Source organism: Schistocerca piceifrons, chromosome 3 (assembly GCF_021461385.2).
Source record: "Schistocerca piceifrons isolate TAMUIC-IGC-003096 chromosome 3, iqSchPice1.1, whole genome shotgun sequence".
Taxonomy (NCBI): Eukaryota; Metazoa; Arthropoda; class Insecta; order Orthoptera; family Acrididae; genus Schistocerca; species Schistocerca piceifrons.
This window is the reverse complement of record NC_060140.1, coordinates 369,778,916-369,800,969: the sequence shown is the minus strand read 5'-3', so window position 1 is coordinate 369,800,969 and position 22,054 is coordinate 369,778,916. Positions and strand designations below refer to the sequence as shown.

At 38.6% G+C, this 22,054-nt stretch overlaps 1 protein-coding gene across 3 annotated transcripts in view; it reads left to right on the top strand.

Annotated features, from left to right (window-relative positions):
- The window catches only part of LOC124788094 (cyclic GMP-AMP synthase-like receptor), a 231,461-nt gene that overhangs the window by 41,849 nt on the left and 167,558 nt on the right, over nucleotides 1-22,054 (top strand). For all 3 annotated transcript variants that reach the window (XM_047255196.1, XM_047255197.1, XM_047255200.1), the window contains exons 2-3: nucleotides 5,002-5,135; nucleotides 9,252-9,419. In XM_047255196.1, the coding sequence (XP_047111152.1) occupies nucleotides 5,031-5,135; nucleotides 9,252-9,419 (273 nt within the window). In that variant the 5' untranslated portion in view covers nucleotides 5,002-5,030. The remainder of the gene's footprint in view (nucleotides 1-5,001; nucleotides 5,136-9,251; nucleotides 9,420-22,054) is intronic.

Below are 22,054 nucleotides of genomic sequence, written 5' to 3'. Positions count from 1 at the left end.
TAGCTACCACAGGTAGAATAAAGACTGTCTCCTTTATGTAACCCACGGAAAGAAACCACAAGGTATGAGGGCTGGTCATATGGGAGGCCAGAAGCAGTGTACAAGGTCTTATCGTCCTACTCTTCCAACCCAACATTATGGGTCAATATGGTTAAGATAATGCCGCACCTCAAGGAGGAAGTGAGGTCGGCTCTGTTATGCATAAAAATGAAATCATTGGATTCCTTGTGAAATTGAGGGAACAACCAATTTTACAGCACATCAAGTATGACAATCCTGTTAGTTTCCTCCACAAAAAAAGAAAGGTTCATAAACTTTGTGAACAGAAATGGCACAAAATATATTCGGCTCCAATGAGTCTCAAGACTGATGATGACTCCAGGTTTATGCGACCCCAAATTATTGTATTATGGCAGTTTACTTTACCCAATAGATGAAATGTTGATTCATCTGAAAAGATGATCTTTTGGAAAAAATCTCCTCCATTATATCCTGGAGAACTGAAATGCAATGTTCATACCTTCTCTTACGGTCTCTGGGATGCAATGGCTGCAGTAACTGCAACTTGTAAGGCTTCATATGCAGACATCGCCACACTGTTGATTGAAAAGTTTAAGTTCCTGGCCTGCTGGTCTTGTAGACTTGTGAGGGCTCCGTGTGAATGCATCTCAAACACACTTGACATTTTCATGAGATGTGCGTGGCCGATCAGTGCTCTTCCCTTTGCATATGTAACCAACTTCCAAGAATTGTATATGCCAGTCACAAATCTTCTTGTGTAGTGGTGGCTTCTTGCTGAATCAATGGCGGAATCCACACTGCACTTAAACAATGGATCTACTTTGCGCAAATTTGAGTGCACATAATAATTTGTATTGTGGTGTAGTCGCCGTGGTGCTGCAAACAACAGTGCAGCTGCATCAAAACTTGGAACCTTCATCTATCCTGTGACATGGACACTTATACTTTGCCTATATAAACAACTGAAATCTGTTCTTTCTTTTTGAATCACACTGTTACATCTATATTCCGAAGGGCTAAACCAGGGCATAGTCCAAGTAGCAGGTTACTTATATAACATCTTCCAGGAGCAACAAACATTTTATTTCCTATTTTTCATACAGTTATTACTGAATTTGAAATACTGCCACATCTACTCATTAAGAGCTACACCTTACGCTAATGGTTTAACATAGAATGTCAAATGTTACAGTTTGCTAACTGTGTATATGTCTTGAGGCAATGTAACTCCCCACATGTAAATCATCCAAACTATATTCATCCAGTATTTTGTAACTTCCAACAAGCTCTACACATAATTTCAAACCCTTACAGAACTTTTTCTCATTGACATTCTCCACAAAATGAAGAAAGTAAAAAAGTTCATCACTTGCTGCATTTTTGCTGTTCTTACAGTAAAACTGCAGCATCAAGCATGTCACAATTTGCAGACATAATCCACATACACCACTGAATGTACGTCCAAACTTATGTCATTCTACAACACAGTTTAGGAAAAGATGTTTTATACGTGGGAGTTCTATTCATAAAGAAATGAGGATTGTGGTTTATTGGTGCTTAAAAAAAAAGGCTCAATCATTCACTGTTAATTTTGGCATTGAAGGATTTGTCTCTAGCGATGGGCAGTTTACCAACTTTAAAAGAAAGTTTAATATTGTTTTTAAGAACATTTGTGGAGAAAGTGTGATGTGGTGCAGTTTTGGGTTACTATATTTGTATTCCAGGGTATGGTGGCAGTTCAGCTCCAGGTTTGGTCCACATATGCAGGTTTTTTTTTGTTTTCCGTGAATCACATAAGACAAATACCTTGATAATTCCTTTGAAGCAGCAGTTTCGTACTCTGTCCTTCCACAATCTGAACTGTCATTGCTCCCTTAATGACTTCATCATTGACAGGATGCTAAACCTCAACCTTCCTTTCCTCTGATAATATAAACTAATCAGAAGTTTTGCACCACCCTCTTAATTTTTGAAGTTCCAGATTTTTTCTTTTCTTCCAGATACCTCATTCATAATACTCTTTTTGACAATAGGAAATCACTACCTATACTCCTTCTGTGAAATGGAGTGCATTTCAGAACAACATACCCTCTCCCCTATTGAAGGGGACAAGCTTCTGTACACTGTTTACTTTGCCAGCATCCTTCAACGGGTAATTTCAGGCTTAGACTCTGCTTCCTTCGACTTCATGGCAAAGAGTGTGATAAGAAAGGAAAGTTGCTCTCCATAATTTTGTAAACTACAACTATATCATTAACTGTTCAGCTGCTATTGTATCATAAAACATGGAAGAACTGCCACCATCTGATGACAGCTACCTACAAATTATGGCTAGTGGTAACCCAGAGGAGAATACAACAGAACTATTTGTTGTTTTTTTTTGGGGGGGGGGGGGGGGGGTTAACTGGGAGGGCTTTTTTGGTACAGACCAGTGCTAATTTGACAACTGTGCGGTATTGTGACACAATCCTCCATCCTATTATCTAGCTCCGCAGGTGCAGAGGTCAATCAAAATGGAGTGGCCTGCATTGTCTGAAGACATGAACTCCATTCAGCATGCTTGTGACCAGTTGAAAATATCACTGTGTCACTCTTGGTACCTAGTTCACTCTCAGGACGATCTTTGTAGACCCATCATTAAAGAGTGAAATGGGCTCAATTAGCGTCATTTTGAGCACCATGCCAAGGAAGATCCAACCATGTTAAAATGCAAGGAGTGGAGGAACATGGTATCCACTTCAGCACACCACGCTAGGCTGTGTCCTACTGCTCTGCTGTGGGCTCCAAGAGTGTCAAATTGATGCTTCTGCAGAGATCCAGTGAATGTTGTGAATGGATATGTCATGGTATTACTTTGTAACTGCGGCTATTGGCTCAACCATTATACTGTTCTATTAGTCTGCTCTGTGGGTTGCCTATTTGCCCTCATATCCTAAGTTTATGATCATCAGCCTATAGCAGTTCTGTCAAAAAAGTAGGGCCAACTAAATTATAATCGAGTATTTGTCCTAAAATAATTCTGCAAAGCCGCCAAGAGATCTCGTTTCGTGGTTTTTTTACTTGTGCATCCAGAATATTGCCATGTTTCTCTTCATCAGTGGTGATCTCCAATTTTTCTAGAAAGTGAAATTTCTATGGAGAAGATCCAGGTGAGGACCCATACCATTGATTCTGCCATCATGGAATGCCAGTTTACTACATACAGATATACAGTCCAAGAGAGGGCACCTGTGACAAGAAACAAATGTAAGCCCAATAACAGAGCCCCGTTCCCACTGCTGTGTAGGTGCTGGCCTCGGTGAGCAACACTGCCACAGTGCAGCTTGGTGGTCTGCGAGTTTGGGACAAGCAGCTATTAAATTTTCACTCTCACTATTGACTCCCGCCGAGGAGATGTAGTGCTGAGTCAGCATCCTTGTCGTTGATGCCTCCCAGTGACCACACTGCAGGAGGCGAAGTATATCTCAGTGGATGGGCACTGGAATGATCACCCCTGGCACTGCATGTTTTTTAGTCAACAAGTTCACACCATCGACAGGAGTCAATGTATGTTGCAACACAAAATAATTACAGATGGCATATGATGCAACAGGCTGGAGGCTGTTCTGGTCAGCCCCACTGGATATACTATTGCGCCTGGCAGAGAACCAGATCCAAGCCAACTGCCTGAGTGAGGAGTTTGTATTAGGGATCCTGTCCAGTCGAAGTAAAAACAAAGGATTTCTTCATGGTTGAAACTGGGGTCGGGACACACAGGCAGAGAGGAGAGAGCACCTGTGTTGGAGTGCTTAGCTGTCAAGTGGAAGTGAATTTCGCAGTGATAACATCCGAAGAAAAGGGCTCGCTGTTGAAGTGTGTGTGCCATCTTGTCCTGTAGGTGTGCTGCAGGGTTAATGATGGAGATCTAAGGGTTTGTGATTTGTGACCAGGTGAAACTCGGCACCATACAGAAACATATGAAACTTCTTGATTGCACAAATAATAGCAAGGGGATCTTTCTCAATCTGAGAATAATTCTTCTGCACTGCAGTGACCATCTTTGAGATGTTGATGTCCATTTCTGAACCATTGTTGTTGCGATGGGTCAATATGGCCCCAGGCCATACTGAGATGCATCTGTGGCCACAACTTCTTGGCCTTGCCTAACCAAGATGAAAAAAAATTTGCATAATTCATCAAATTTTTGATATGACACAATGTCACAAGCTAGGTTAATCAGATCTGTGATCATAAACCCAAGTGCCATAAAGGCATCCAAGCAAAACAGGATTTCTGTAAAACCACTGTTCACAAAGAGAACCAGAGACCACTGCCTTGTATGCTGTCCCTGCTGTAAAATTTCCTAGATTAAAACAGCATATTTAAAATTCATTCACTCCCATATCATACATTATACATGTGTTACACGCTATAGTGGCTCTAAATTTATTTGAAAACATGACTACACTTAACGTCCTCTTGAGATATTGTTGTACGAAATTTTTTTACATTGTTTGTAAATGACTTCTGGAATGGTTAAATGAAGGAGGAATATCGACCAAATGGAAAAGAAGTTTTTTGTGAACAAAATAACATGAGTGGCTGTTTCATTTTATTGTGGAGTTTCCACTAACAATTTCCTTGCTTTGGTTGCATAGACAGCTATTCCTACATAAAATGTGAATTGTCCCTTTTCCTTTTCTTGGGCGGGCTGTACCTCAGTACCTGAAACCTATATTGGTTTATTCCCTGTTGTTCACCTCTGTGTCTTTTGCTATCCTGATAAGATGATCTTTGTAAAAACTGATGCAACTTCTTCATATAGTCTGAATTTACTTTTTGTTTTTACTGCTTAGCAATAATCTATATCATGTATTAGCAAGTAGGTCTTTTTTGAGAAGTTGTACTATAATTACACATTTATAAGTTTGACAGCTGGTGTTTTATGTTTGTTTTCATCATGGTCAATTTCTAAATAATATTTTTCTTTTCCCTTTTCAGTTGACTGTTCCTGGTGAATCGTTGCTCCAATGGCAAACTATAAAGCTTTAGATAGCTCAATTCAAAAAATTCTGAAAGAAAGTATTTCTTTAGATGAACAGCAGAAGAAACAATATAATGCAAAGTTACAAGAGGTAGTGTGAATCTCAGCTTTTACCAAGCCCCTTCATATATGTAAAAGTGTAGCAAGTAAATTACTTGATGTCTGAAAATTATTTTATCTCCGATTTTCATTTAAAGTAATAAATATTTCAAACAATGGCAGCTATAGGTTGGAATATCAACAATATTAAGAAAAGAATACATTGCTACTCACCATAAAGGTGACCCATTGATTTGGGATAGGCACAACAAAAAGACTGTTACACATTATAGCTTTAGGCCAAAAGCTTCTTCAGCAAAGAAAACACACACACACACACATTCATACAAGCAAGCACATCTCATGCATGCATGACTGCTACCACTAATACATCCTGTTGCTGAAGATGGTTTTGGCCAAAAGCAGTAATGTGTAACAATCTTTTCGTTGTGCCTGTCTGCAACTCAGTTGATCATTTATATGGTGAGGAGCACTCTATCCTTTTCCTAATAAATATTTCAGTTTACATTAGCAATAAAATGCAGTATGTGGACTAGGTGGGGGGAGGTGATGGTGAGATATTTTCAGTATGGAATGTGGCTTCATAGGAATTTATATTTTAGCGTTCATAAAATACATAGACAGCAAACTCCATTCACTTTGAACGAAAAGTGAAACAAAAAGTTGTAGAAAATTGGCATGTTGGATATCAGTATAGCTGAGTTTATACTTAAGAAAATATGAAGAAGAAGTATTTTACTCCTAGTACAATGTGTCCTAAAAGTTTTCACTGATGAACTTTTTTTGAAGATAACACTTTAAACATTTGGACATGGTCCAGAAGACTGATTATTAACACTATTACCAAGAATTTGCTGCAACACCAAACTGAATTGAGAGCAATAATTTAAATGAACCAAGAGTTCTAGAATCGAAAAAGTGTTTTCAATTTACCATTTAAAGTGGAAATACCTTGCTGCAAATGTATAAATAATTTTCTGTTGTTTTTTCATGAGGAAGAAATATTATGACATAGCATTATTATACACCTTGTATTAATAATAGTAAAATATGCTTTAAAAACAATACAAGCCACAGATAGTTTTATTTTTGTGTAAGTATGCCCCATGGACTTATCCAAGGTAGGGTGGATTCTGTGCCTCAGTGATACATGTGGCTGTACTGTATGTGCAACCACTGTGGAGCAGTATCTGCCTCTTAGGTATAATATTCCGGAAGTAAAATAGGGTCCCCATTTGGATCTCCAGGTTTGACTATGCAGAAGGATGTTGTCATCAGGATAAACAAAACTGGCATACTAAGGATGGAAGCATGGAATGTTAGATCTCTGAATTGCATAGGTAACTGAAAAATGGAAATGGATAAGTTGAAATTAGATACAATGGGAATTAGTGAAGTTCAGTGGCAGGGTGAACAGGATTTCTGGTCAGATGACTACAGGATTATCAATGCAATATCAGGTAAGGATAAGGCAGGAGTTGGTCAAATAATGAATGAGAAAATAGAAATGCGGGTACATACAGCACTGGCTTCAAATGGATTATGTACTGGTAAGACAGGAATTTTGGAACCAATTTGAAACTGTAAGACAATTCAGGGCAGATATGGACTATACCATAATTTATTGATTATGAATTATTGATCAGAACTTGAGAAATTGACAAAAAATAGGAAATTAAGGAGCTGACACCCTGATAAGTAGAAAGGACTGGAAGCTGTTGAGAGTGTCAAAGGGAGCATTAGGCAGTGACTGACTGAAACACAGTTAAGGAATACAGTAGAAGATGAATGGGTAGCTTTGAGAGATTTAATAGTGAAGACAGCAGAGGATCAGATAGGCATAAAGGCAAGTCCTGTTAGAGAACCATGGATACTGAATGTACTTGATGAAAGCAGAAAATATAAAAATACAGCAAATGAATCAGGCAAAAGGGAATACAAACATCTAAAAAATGAGAGTGACAAAAAGTGAAAAATGCCTAGGAAAATATAGAGGAGCTATATAATGGAAAGGAATATGTAGATAGTATTATAGAAAGGGAAGAGGAAGGAGATAACAATGAGATGGGAGATAGGTTATTGCCAGAAAAATTTGACAGAGCACTGAAAGACGTAAGCCGAATGCCCTTGGAGTAGACACCATTCTCTTAAAAACTACTGATACTCTTGGCAGAGCCAGCCATGACAAAACAATTCCATCAGGTGTGCGAGATATATGAGACAAGGAAAATATGCTCAGATTTCAAGAAGACAGTTCCAGTTTAAATCAGTTTAATAAATTATGTTTACAAAACGCAGACACAATTGACAGAAGAGGGGAAAAACTGATAGAAGCCAACCCTGGGGAAGATCAGTTGGGGTTCCAGAGAAATGTAGGAACACACAGGCCAATACTAACCTTATGACCTACCTTACAAGATAGGTTAAAGAAAGGGAAACCTACATTTACAGCATTTTTAGAATTCGGGAAAGCATTTGACAATCTTCACTGGAATAAACTGTTTAGAGTTCTGAAGACAGCATGGGTAAAATACAGGGAGCAAAATGTTATATACAAATGGTGCAGAACCCAGACCACTGTAATAAAGAGATGAAGAGCATGAAAGGGAAGCAGTGGTTGGGAAGGGCATGAGATGGGGTTGTAGCTTGACTGTGATGATATTCAAACTGTACACTGAGCAAGCAATAAAGGAAACTGAACAAAAATTTGGGAAAGGAATTAAAGTTCAGAGAGAAGAAACAAAAACTTTGACATTTGATGATGTTTTAATTGCATCAGATGGTGAATGACTTTGAAGAGCAGTGTAATGGAATGGACACTGTCTTGGAAGCAAAATATGACATCAATGTAAGTAGAACAATGGTGGTAGAATACAGTCAAAGTAAATCAAGTGATTCAGAGGGAATTAAATTAGGAAATAAATGTAAATGTTGTGTGACTGGGGCCTCCCGTTGGGTAGACCGTTTGCTGGGTGCAAGTCTTTCAATTTGACGCCATTTCGGCAACTTGCACGTCACTGGGGATGAAATGATGATGATTAGGACAAAACACAACACCCATTCCCTGAGCAGAGAAAATCTCCTACCCAGCTGGGAATTGAACCCGGTCCCTTAGGATTGACATTGTCGCGCTGACCACTCAGCTACTGTGGGCGGACAATTAGGAAATGAGACAACAAAAGTAGGACCTGAGTTTTGCTATTTGAGCAGTAAAATAACAGATGATGGCTGAAGCAGAGAGGATATAAAATGTAGACTGGCAATAACAAGAAAAGTCTTTCTGTGGGAGAGAAATTTATTAACTTGGAATATAAATTTAAAGGTTAGGACGTCTTTTCTGCAGATAATTGTCTAGAGTGTAGCTTTGTTTGGAATGAAATCTAGACAATAAGCAGTTCAAACAAGAAGAGAATGGAAGCTTTTGAAATGTGGTGCTACAGTAGAATGCTGAAGATTAGATCGGTAGGTTGTGTAGCTAATGAGGAAGTATTGAATAGAACTGGGGAAAAAAGAAATTTGTGGCATAACTGGAGTAAAAGAAGGGATCAGTTGATAGGACAGATTCTGAGACATCAAGGAGTCATTAGTACTGGAGAGAAGTTTGTGCTTGTGAGGGGAGGGGCTTAAAAAATTGTAGAGGGAAACTATGAGTTGAATACGGTAAGCAGGATGAAATGTATATAGGTTACAGTAGTTATTTGGAGATGAAGAGACTGGCACAGGGTAGAGTAGTGTGGAGAGGTGCATCAAACCAGTCTTCAGATTGAATGTCATGAAACAACATAGGTATTTGTATTCTTTAAGTTTTCTGCCTTATCACAGCAAGGAAAATGTAAGCTTGTAGGGGCATAGGTTAATTTTTATGGACATATGATGTATAGAAGAGAAAACAACTAAATTTCTTCAAATGCGAAGTATATAAAGTGAGAAAACTAAATTTCAAAGCATTTTGTGGTTCATGTTGTTTCTCTTGATTAGCAACAAATTAGAGAGAAAACAGGAGGTTTTGGTATTAATGAAGTTGCCTTTGATGGTAAACTGAAGATATTAATACTCGTGCTATACTGAGTTGATTTTTAAAAAATTCTTTTGATATCAAAACTAAATGGAAAGCTAAAATGACAAATGCAGATTTTCTGTCTTGCAGCTTTTTGATATATTGGAAACAGAAATGAAGAAACAAGAAGACTTCAAAGCACTTTTTCGACAAAAACAGTATGTAGGAAGCTACTTCGAGAATCTGAAAATTGAAGAGCCCGATGAATTTGATGTTGATTTTGAACTAGTCATCCCTTCATATGTTGGTGAGTTAAAGGTAAGAATTGCAGTTAAAGATAAGAAGATTAGATTTATAAAAAATACTGTTTATTTCATTTTAATTTTAAACAATGTATGTATTTCTGATAGTCAGTTTGAGATAGCTATGTAAGACACTTGATTATACTACTACTCTTTCCTTACACATAGTACATTAAAAGATCATGTGCATACATTTGAATTTTAATAAAAAAAATTATTTTCGTTCCTTCAATTGTACTTTCTGCTTAACTAAATGTTCCATATTGTGGTTTAAAAAAATGTTCAAATTATTGTCATTTAACATTGGTACATTTTGTATGTGAGTCACAAGTGATTCTCTAGCTCACATAAAAGTGTCCTGAGGGACTTCTGCTATGTTGCTTGAAACTTACCCCAAATAGTGTCCAGGTTATCTGCTTTATCACAATACACTTCATCTTTTATTGTGCCATAAAAGGGGAAAGAAGTAATGTAAGATCTGAAGAGTGTGCAGCAAACTTGGTTGTGAGATGCATCGTATCCACTAGCTTGATACATTTTGACCAGGTATGCTCGCACATTCTTTCTTAGTGCAGTGGGAAGCCATTTTTTGATAAGAAAACCAGTAATTACCATTTTGTTGTTGTCTCCAGTCCAAAGCATTGTAGCAGTTTTCCTGTGCAAGTCTGTTCATCTCTACATTACTAATGCAACCTGCTTACTATAGTTATGCCTTAAGGCTTCATCTCCTCTAAAACCTACTCTCTCTCTCTTTCTCTCTGTGCGCATGCACATTTGTTTGTGTTTGTGTGTGTGTGTGTGTGTGTGTGTGTGTGTGTGTGTGTCACTGATGATTACTTGATACCTTAGGATTTATCCTAACAACAGATACCTTCTCTTTGTCACAGTGTGGCACAAATTTCGTGCTTCCCAGTTTTATTAATTACTTCTTCATTAGTTATTCAGTCTATACAGTATTCTTCTGTAGCTTCCAATTTTGCTTGTCTATACTGCTTATCATCCACATTTTACTGCTCTGTAATACTAAACTTTGAACAAATTTTTGAGTAGATACATTGTTACTTTTAAATTTATGTTCAATGTTAGCAAATTTCATGTTTTTCTTGCTATTGACAGCCCATATTTTACATCCTCTCTACTTCTGCTATTGTCAGTTATTTATCTACTCAAATATCAGAAGCCATTCACCACTTCTAATGTAACTTATCCTAAAGTAATTCCTTCACTGTCTCCTAATTTAATTCAACTATACTCCATTACATTGTGTTACTTTTTTGATTTTGTCCTTATTACGGCTTCTGCAGCAATTATACATTCTGTTCAAGGAAACTTTCAAATCTTTCGCCATTTCTGACAGAAGTAGAAAGTTATGTGCAAACCATTTTTGTTTCTTCTCTTTGAACTTTTTATTTGTTTAGCAAGCATCTCTTTGGTTTCCTTCTCTACTTGCTCAAAGTATACACTGATGTAATTTTACCACCACCTGGGGTAAAACAATGCAATTATGTCTTTTTGATTTATCATAATTAATTTACATGGTAGATAAGATTAATTACCTTTACGATCCCTTTCTTGATTAGATTTCTGAAATTAGTTGTGGCCCAAAGTTCTCTTGGAGAATGATTTGTTTGGCAGTTTTTTATTTACTTATTTGACTGTGAGCAGAGATAATGCTTTTCCCTCAGAAAACATTATCCAGAAAGGTTATCAGACTTTAAAAAAACAGGTATGATTGCAGATTATAGTATCACACACAAAATGGTGCATAAAAATCTTGCAAACCATAGAAAAATCTCTGTATTTAAATATTTGACTTTCTTTGACAGGTAATCTTTTACTATATTTTTCACTGAAAGAGTGATTAAATAACATAGTCCATATGCAGAAAACATTTTGTTATTTTTTTACTGTGAAATAGTTTTTATGGCACAAGAAGTTATACAGTACAGTGACAATCTCGTATAGGGAATTGTAAAATAGCAAGAGAAACCAGAACCCCAGAGCAAGAGTCATTTAACAGGAGATCTGCCAACACTATGGTATCTCATCAGTATTATCTTTGTGTATTTTTTACCTTGGTAACAGTGACAATGTTTATGCATTGCTGCATTACATAGATGCTTGTCAGAATAAAATTAAATATTGTTTCACTTGTGGTTCATGGTGTGGAATCCTGTTGTCATGTCCTAGTTCATGAACCACGGGCAATGTATGAGTGACCAAGTAAGTGGTCCTGACAGTCGGGATACCAGTTACTTTGGAATAAGGCTGGACATCTCGGACATATTCTGAGTCATGGTCACCTTTGTGCTCAGACGGCAAAGACTACCAAATCCACTGGTTAGTCCATCAACCATTAGGGGTAAAACTCAATGGGACTCGGGGCAAGTAAGGCTAGCAACCTGCTTCCCTGGTACTTTAAATATGATGCTGGCAACAATCAGAGCAAAATGCCTCGGACCTTTGGAGGTAACTGAGTCCCACCTCTAATAGACAAACCGGGGCTCCTAAGATACGACTCGGCAAACGAATGGTAATGAGATGGGGAGCTATTAATATCAATGGGGGCTAATCTGGGAAGAAGGTAGAGAAGGCAGAGGCTGCAAGTAAGATGGGATTGGATGTTTTAGCTGTTAGTGACATTCGGGTAAGGGGTGAGAAAGAAGAGGAAGTGGGAGAATACAAGGTCTACCTGTCAGGAGGCAAAGCAGGAATAGCACAATGTGGTGTAGGGCTTTACGTCAGGAAAGAAATGGAACCCAGCGTAGTTGCAATAAGGTATGTAAACGAACGACTGATGTGGATAGATTTGACAGTGTCTAGCAAGAAAATTAGGATTGTGTCAGTATATTCACATTGTGAAGAGACAGATCAAGATAAGATGGATAGTTTTTATGATGCACTCAGTGATGTAGTTGTTGGAGTAAAGGACAAGGACAGTGCTCTGCTCATGGGTGATTTTAATGCCAGGATTGGAAAGCGAACAGAAGGGCATACAAAGGTTATGGGTAAATTTGGAGAGGATATGGAGGCCAACAGGAACGGGAAACAGCTCTTGGATTTCTGTGCCAGTATGGGCTTAGTAATCACAAACTCCTTTTTTAAACATAAGAACATTCACCGGTATACTTGGGAAGGCAGGGGAACCACATCTGTCATTGACTATATAATAACAGATCAGGAATTCAGGAAGACTGTGAGGGACACACGTGTATTCAGGGGATTCTTTGATGACACTGATCACTATTTAATCTGCAGTGAAATTGGTGTTGTGAGGCCAAAAGTGCAGGAGGTCAGGTCCATATGTAGGAGGATAAGAGTGGAGAAACTTCAGGATAAGGAAATCAGGCACAAGTACATAACAGTGATCTCAGAAAGGTACCAGTTAGTTGAATGTAGTCAATTACAGTCATTGGAAAAGGAATGGACAAGGTACAGGGACACTGTACTAGAAGTGGCTAAAGAATGTCTTGGAACAGTAGTGTGTAAAGGTAGGATGAAGCAAACAGCTTGGTGGAATGACACAGTCAAGGCAGCCTGTAAAAGGAAAAAGAAGGCGTATCAAAAATGGCTACATTCTAGAACTCGGTTAGACAGGGAAAGTTATATTGAAGAAAGATCAAAGCCAAACATATAATTGCAGCATCCAAGAAGAAATCTTGGGAAGACTTTGGAAACAGGTTGGAGACTTTAGGTGAAGCTGCTGGAAAACCATTCTGGAGTGTAATTAGCAGTCTTCGAAAGGGTCGTAAGAAGGAAATGACAAGTATTTTGGACAGGTCAAGAAAACTGCTGGTGAATCCTGTTGATGCCTTGGGCAGATGGAGGGAATATTTTGAAGAGTTGCTCAATGTAGGTGAAAATAAAATCAGTAATATTTCAGATTTCATTGTACAATGGTATAGGAATGATGATGGAAATACGATCACATTTGAGGAAGTGGAGAAAATTGTCAATAGATTGCAGTGCAATAAAGCGGCTGGGGTGGATGAAATTAAGTCGGAACTCATCAAATACAGTGGAATGTCAGGTCTTAAATGGCTACACAGGATAATTGAAATGGCATGGGAGTCGAGACAGGTTCCATCAGACTGGACGAAAGCAGTAATCACGCCAATCTGTAAACATGGAAACAACAACTACAGAGGTATCTCTTTAATCAGCGTTGTGGGTAAAATCTTCTCAGGTATTGTTGAAAGGAAAGTGCGAGTGTTAGTTGAGGACAAACTGGATGAAAATCAGTGTGGGTTTGGGCCTCTTAGAGGTTGTCAGGACCAGATCTTCAGCTTACGGCAAATAATGGAGAAGTGTTACGAGTGGAACAGGGAATTGTATCTATGCTTTATAGATCTAGAAAAGGCATATGACCGGGTTCCTAGGAGGAAGTTATTGTCTGTTCTACGAGATTATGGAATAGGAGGCAAAATTTTGCAAGCAATTAAAGGTCTTTACGTAGATAGTCAGGCAGCAGTTAGAGTTGACGGTAAATTGAGTTCATGGTTCAGAGTAGTTTCAGGGGTAAGACAAGGCTGCAACCTGTCTCCACTATTGTTCATATTATTTATGGATCATATGTTGAAAACAATAGACTGGCTGGGTGAGATTAAGTTATGTGAACACAAAATAAGCAGTCTCGCATACGCGGATGACTTAGTTGTGATGGCAGATTCGATTGAAAGTTTGCAAAGTAATATTTCAGAGCTAGATCAGAAATGTAAGGACTATGGTATGAAGATTAGCATCTCCAAACCGAAAATAATGTCAGCGGGAAAGAGATATAAATGGATTGAGTGCCAAATAGGAGGAACAAAGTTAGAACAGGTGGACAGTTTCAGGTACTTAGGATGCATATTCTCACAGGATGGCAACATGGTGAAAGAACTGGAAGCAAGGTGTAGCAAAGCTAATGCAGTGAACACTCAGCTACGATGTACTCTCTTCTGCAAGAAGGAAGTCAGTACCAAGACTAAGTTATCTGTGCACCGTTCAATCTTTCGACCAACTTTGTTATATGGGAGCGAAAGCTGGGAAGATTCAGGTTACCTTATCAATAAGGCTGAGGTTACAGATATGAAAGTAGCTAGGATGATTGCAGGTACTAGTAGATGGGAACAATGGCAGGAGGATGTCCACAATGAGGAAATCAAAGAAAAACTGGGAATGAACTCTATAGATGTAGCAGTCAGGGCGAACAGGCTTAGATGGTTGGGTCAAGTTACATGCATCGGAGAAGCAAGGTTACCCAAGAGACTCATGGGTTCAGCGGTAGAGGGTAGGAGGAGTCGGGGTAGACCAAGGAGAAGGTACCTGGATGCGGTTAAGAATGATTTTGAAGTAATAGGCTTAACATCGGAAGAGGCACCAATGTTAACACTGAATAGGGGATCATGGAGCAATTTTATAAGGGGGACTATGCTCCAGACTGAATGCTGAAAGGCATAATCAGTCTTAAATGATGATGATTGTTTCACTTAAGTTAACTAGATGCTATCATTTCTCTTGATATAGGGAAAATTCTGTAAAACTGGCTGTGATGTCACACGAAGTAAAATGGGGGTAGGTGACAACCTTGTCCCACTCACTTCTCAATTACTGCCTCCGTTTCATGTCCTTTGACCCTTAGACCTGCAGTCAGTTCCTGTACAAGTTGTAGATTTCTTCGTGGTATCTTGTAAGAAAGTCATGGTGTCAGTACTACCTCACATGTTCCTATATTTCTCCAGAACCTAAACTGATCTTCCCTGCCTCTACCAGTCATTCCATTCTTTTGTAAATAACTGATTTTAGTAATTTGCAACCATGCGTTACTAAAGTGTGCAGTCTCTGGAGTAGGGAGTGTTACATTTACATTCTTCTTGAAGTCTGAGGCTACTTCAGGTTCCTTGCTTCAGCTTAGGTCTTTCAGTGCTCTATCAGATTCTTCTTGCAGTATCACATCTCCCATCTCACCTTGGTTCACTTTCTCTTTGGCGTCCATAATATTGTCTCCAGATTTATTTCATTTTTTATAAACCTTCTGTATGTTCCTTTCACCTTTGCATCAACCCATCTCTTTTTAGTACAGGCTTGCCCTCTGAACTCTTGATATTCATACAGTCGTTTCTCATTTATGAAAGGTTTCTGTAATTTTCCTATATGCAGCCTTTGTCTTTCTCATACTCATGCTTGCGTCTCCAGCTTTGCTTGTAACCTCTAGCCACTCCAGTTTTGCCGATTTGTGCCTCCTGTCAACATCATTTCCAAGATATGTATTCTCTTTTGCCTGATTCATTTGCTACCAACACTTTTGACTGAAAATATGTTGACTGAGCACACACAAAAGTATAAATGAAGTGGAACTACGTGGCTCAGCAGTGGGTGTCCTTATTTATAATTATATCAACTTGTGACAGACCATATGGTATTGATCGGCCACCATGTCATTCACTGCCAGTGGTATCATTCAGATCAGTGTGGAGGCTAGTATGGAGATGGACTGTTCTTATTTATAGATCTGTGTACATAGAATGTCCTAGAAAATTATAGTATTATGAAAAAAAAGTCCCATAATCTTCCAAAAATCACTAATGTGAAATGGTAAATGGTATTAGGAGGCAGGAAACAAGTTGGTTACCCGCTGCAGTCTGTGCTGTTGTATTTAAAATGAACAGTGCTTGTGCAGTGTCCTCCATAAGTTGCAAATGTCAGTCATGGTCAAAACAATTTTCTGTGTAATGAGTGAATTATGTTCGAACCAAGTCAAGTTGAATGTGGGAAAATCATTGGTGCACCTATGGTGTGTGCTTCTGTAATCAGGGTAGCTGAGATGTTTCAAGAGGCACCATACGGAAGATTTACACCACAGCCACAGAAAGTGGAAGAACATCTGGAAGAATGTCATCTATTAAGTCACAGTATGGATGAATGTGTGTGTTGAGTGATTGTGACGGATGGTCACTGAAGAAGATTGACAAAGATTGACAAAAATGAGAGGACAACAGCTGCAAATGTCACTGCAGGACTGACTCTCACACTTGCAAATTCTATCAGCACAAAAACAACATGAAGAGATTTCCATAAGGTGGGAATTTCAGGGTGAGGGTGAATCCTAAAATCCACTCATTAGTGGTGCAACAGCCGTAACAGCAAAACATGGTACCGAAACTATAAAACCTAGACTATGGAGCACTGGAAGAAAGTCATTTTGTTGGATGTATCTTGATGAATTTTCCAACTCCTGGCAGAATTTATGTCCAAAGAGTGAAACACAGTGGAATTTCAGTTATGATTTGGTCAGCCACATTGTGGTATTCCATAGGCTTCTTGGGTGCTTCTAAGGTCCTTTTACTGCCAAGCATTATATGACCAATTTGGGTGATCAGGTCCATACATTGTACAATCTTTGTTTCCCCATGGTGATGCTGCGCCACAAGACAAGGCTCTGGTTCACACAGCTTGCATAATCCAGGACTGATTTTGTGAAGATGAGGATGAATTCTTGCATCTCCCCTGGCCACTGCAGTTATCAGATATAAATACTATTGAGCATTTGTGGTCTTCTTTGGAGACAAGGGCATGTAATCGGTATTCACTTCCATCATTGTTAGCCGAACTTGCCACAATTTTGCAGGAGGAATGGTTCGAAATTTCCTTGAAAACCCTACAGGGCCTATATTTACCCATTCCAAGATGACTGGAAGCTGTTTTGAATATAAATGAATTTCCTACACCATATTAGGCTTCGCACTGTGTTGTGTTTTTGGTGTTTCCATAGTTTTGTGCCCCTCCCTCCGCCTCACATAGATATTATGGTAATCTAGTAATATTTCACAAGCAAAACAAAGGCCACAAACTGAGCCTCTGTGAAGAAGCTGAAATTTTTTTTCACAATAGAAATTATGGGCCAAACATGCTCAACAACAAAGCTGGGAAAGTGGCAACAAACTGTTTCAGAAGTTTGTCAAGCATACTAGACAATGCACAGTAACTTTTTCTCCTGTATGTGTTTCAGTGACCTAAATCTTTAACTTACAAATTGCCAAACTGAAACAGTAGCAAAGAAATACGCTGAAGTATAGGTTTATGCATTTTTTCCATGTTTTTCTCCACCCCCTGTAAATAATAATCTAATAATAATTTTCACAAACCAAAAAAAGGCCACAAATTGAACATCTGTTCTTAGTCAAAGTCCTTACCCATCCCTATGGATGAAGAACACATCAGTTCAGCCTTTAGTGTATGATGCAGCCTTCCCACCATCTTGTTACTCTCATGGTGATAGCTGGTAGTGTACAGATGGTTGCAAGCACATAGCTGTAGGATTTCCCCAAAAAGCTGTGGTGTGGACTGTCATCCACAATCTGTTGTTATTTACAGAGGTTCAAAATGGTTCAAATGGCTCTAAGCACTATAGGACCTAACTTATGAAGTCATCACAAGTACCAAATCTTGAAGACCATGCACTCGCTAATACCTTTGCCAGTGTCTCTGCTGTGAATGATTGTGCAGTAGTAACTTCTGGCTATCCTGTGAAATGATTTATGACTAACCAGATAACGATGGCCATCTGGATATGGGAATGGTTCCATGTTACCCACATGTAAGTGGGAAAATTTGGCCATGACTTTTGGAAACTGTGTAACTGGTGTAAAAGCATGTTAGCTAACTTTTCTACATTGGCACTTGAGGTATGGCTGTGCCAGGTTCTGTGGTCCCTGTGTACTCTAGGCCATGCCACTTTATTCACCACTAATTTGCCATAGCATGTATGCCTGGTTGAACAAAATTATTTAGTGCCTGGAAAGTCTTATCTCTAAATTCTGTAGGAATGTAAGGTCACTGAACTCCTTATGATGTATTGCATGAAATGCTTGTATCACCACATGGTGCAGGAATGTATCATAGTTGTAGGGCAGTAGGTTCACTTGCGAACAAGTCATTTAGTACTGTATTACCTTGCTGCTTTACCACTATCTCCACACACAGTACTGCTCATATTCTAGTGTAATTCCATAACAGACCGTCAGTGATAATTTTGTCCTTGCCAGAAATGTGCCACACATTGGTTATGTCTTGTGCTATATACTCTGCCTGCCTGCACTGCCACAGGGAATTGTGATCTGGAATTTATTTTATTTTTATTTATTTTTTATGTACACGTCTAGTTCCGTAGGAACAAATATGGGAGCAAATCTCCAAGATCATGGAACGTATCAGTACATGAAATTACAGCATAAAAGTAATAACAGATAAAATAAAATGTTTATGAACCCAAAAAAGTCAAGTTATATGTTTAAGTAAATGGAATCAACAATTTAACATACAAAGTAGCTTAATTTGCCAAGGAACTCCTCAACAGAATAGGAGTGATCCATGAGGAAACTCTTCAGTTTTGATTTGAAAGTGCTTGGATTACTTCTAAGATTTTTTAATTATTGTGGTAGCTTATTGAAAATGGATTCAGCAGTATTCTGCACACCTTTCTACATGAAGGTTGAGGAAGTGCGATCCAAATGCAGATTGGATTTGTGCTTAGTATTAACTGAATGAAAGCTACTAATTCTTGGGAATAAGCTGATATTGTTAACAAGAAATGACAGTAAAGAAAATATATATTGAGAGGGCAATGTCAAAATACCCAGACTAGTGATCAGTGGTTGACAAAAGGTCCATGAATTTACACCACTTATTGCCCGAACTGCCCATTTCTGAGCCAAAAATATCCTTTTAGAATGGGAAGAGTTACCCCACAATATAATACCATACAACATAAGCAAATGAAAATAAGCAAAGTAGACTAATTTTTGTGTCGAACGATCATGTACTTCAGATACCGTTTGAATAGTAAAAATGACAGCATTAAGTCTTTGAACAAGATCCTGAACTGTTAGTTTATTTTCTACAAGCCATGAACCTATGTCATGGAGAGCACTATTTGAAACAGAGCCAATGTTGCACACAACATCCTCTACTCCCAAGCTAGTGTCATCAGCGAACAGAAATATTTTAGAATTACCCATAATACTAGACGTCATACCATTTAAATAAATAAGGAACAGGAGTGTCCCCAAAACTGATCCCTGGGGCTCCCCCCATTTGACCATACCCCACTAAGAGCCCAAGTCATAGCCATTCTCGACACTGTAAATAATGACCTTTTGCTGTCTGTTGTTAAAGTAAGACGTGAACCAATTGTGAGCTACTCCCCGTATTCCGTAATGGTCCAACTTCTGGAGCAATATTTTGTGATCATCACAATCAAATGCCTTAGTTACATCAAAAAATATGCCTAGCATTCGAAAGCTTTTGTTCAATTCATCTGGAACCTCACAGAGAAAAGAGAATATAGCATTTTCAGTTGATAAACGACTTCTAAAGCCAAACTGTACCTTTGATGGCAAAATATATGATATAAAATCATCAATTACCCTTACATATACAGCCTTTTCAATAACTTTACCAGACACTGATGGCCTAGAAATAGGTCTAAATTGTCGAAATTATTCATTTCTCCCATTTTATAAAGCAGCTTTACTACTGAGTAATTTAAAGTTCAGGAAACTGACCATTCCTAAAGGAAAAATTGCAAATATGGCTAAGTACAGGGATAACATGTGCAGCACAGTACTTTAATATTCTGCTAGGCACTAGAGATGGGGAGTCACTCCTGAACTGATTCATAGAGTTGAATCTTTCTAAGGAGTGAACAATCAGTGATTCAGAAAAAAAGAACAGTAGCTCCAAACGTTTCCCACAGCGGAGAGAGAGAGAGAGAGAGAGACGGAGCATATCAGCGGGGCCTCTACTGGTCAGAGCACACTGCACGCCAGACAACACAGCCAGCGCCAGCCTCTGCCCTGCTTCTACCTTGGCTGCCTGCATTGTGCAGTGCCCCATTGGATTTTGTGTTTCACATATGCCATGCCTTCTCTGTGCTTCCTCTGCCGCGTGCAGTGTCTGGCGCAGCTTAACTTAGCGTCGCACTCCGTCGGCGATAGTTTCAGTTGCACGTCCTGCCCTCTGGGCAGTTGATGTGAGCAACAGGACAGAGAGCCTCCAGCGGAGAACATAAGAACTACTTGCAACAACCTGCTCGCAAGAGAACGGACGATTTGTCTCGGAGCGGGTGACTGGTGGCCGTTCACCACTCCCCCCACCCTCGGAACTCGTCTGCTCAACGCTCATCCCACCGTTCTCGACTCTAGCCAGAGCGTTTAGCAAAGCAACTCAGGTGTCACTCTGGTCTCTGCAGTCTTAGCTCACATATTAATACAGCTCGCGGCTCGACGTGCTTGACTCAGCGCCTCTGCATCGGAGTTCGTCTCTACTGGATATTGTTCTTCGTAGTAATACCGCTATGTATATTACATTATTATGTTATGTATACATCATTTGTTTTTATTTTATTTTTATTTGTTTAAACTGATCAGATTAGGTTCCTGATGGCTCCTCTTACTATAGGATTTTCATTATGGACACTCGAATTTACGCTTTAATTAAGAGTGAACCGATAAACGTATCGCAAAATGTGATACACCAATATTTTCCTTGTTTTATTCTGCGTAAGGCTATATGCAACACTTTAGTCTTACAGTCAAATTTATATATATATTTTTCTTATTCTGGTACGGATTTTGCGATTTTAGGCATCTTCGGAAGGAAACGTTCACTTTAAAAATATATGGCTTGTGATGTATTTGTACGAGGTTAATGAAATTTTAGTACATTATAGCCAAATATATTGTTAATGTAAATCTCTAAACCACGATAGTGCAAAATAAATCAATAATCAAAAAATTTGTCATATCGTGAAAATTTCAATAAACAATACAAAATTCTTACTCATTATCTGTGTTACTTCAAAATAGGATCAAATAAGATCAAAATACAGGTATAGTACTGGAATAAACCAAGTTTAAAGGGCAGTGTGCCTTCCATTTATTTTCTATTGTGAATGAGTGGTGAGTCATGAAAAAGAGCTAGTTCATTTCAGGGAGTGAACAGTTCTGATCCGATCTCTGAAAAGAACAGTTTTGCCCATCTCTACGGCACCCCATCGTGTCCATGGGAGTCCTTAGTCTTGAGTGATTTAATTATTGACTCAATCTCCCCCTTGTCAGTATGACGGAGGAGTATTTCAGACATCAGTTTTGGAAAGACATTTTCCAAGAGAGTTATATGATTCCCTATAGAAATTAAGTTTTTATTTAACTCACCAGCAATGCTCAGAAAATGATTGTTAAATACAGTACATATATCTCACTTGTCGGTAACAGAAATATTTTTACTATGAACTGACTTTATATTGTCGACCTTGTGCTGCTGACCAGACACTTCCTTGGTTTTAATTTTATCCTATGAATTAGCTGTTCTATTTGTGCACCACATACTCTTTGCCTTCCTAATAACATTTTTAAGCACCTTTCAATACTGCTTGTAATGGGCTACTGTAGCTTGATTGGGACCACTTCTAAATTTTGATATAATTCCCACTTTGTTCCGCATGATATCCTTATCCCACTAGTCAGAAACCCAGGCTGTCTTTTACTGCTAGTACACTGTTAAAATGTTCTAATAGAAAGCAACTCTCAAAGAGCATGAGAAATGTGTTAAGGAAAGCATTATATTTGTCATCCGTGTTGTCAGCAGTATAAACATCCTCCACTCTTGTTC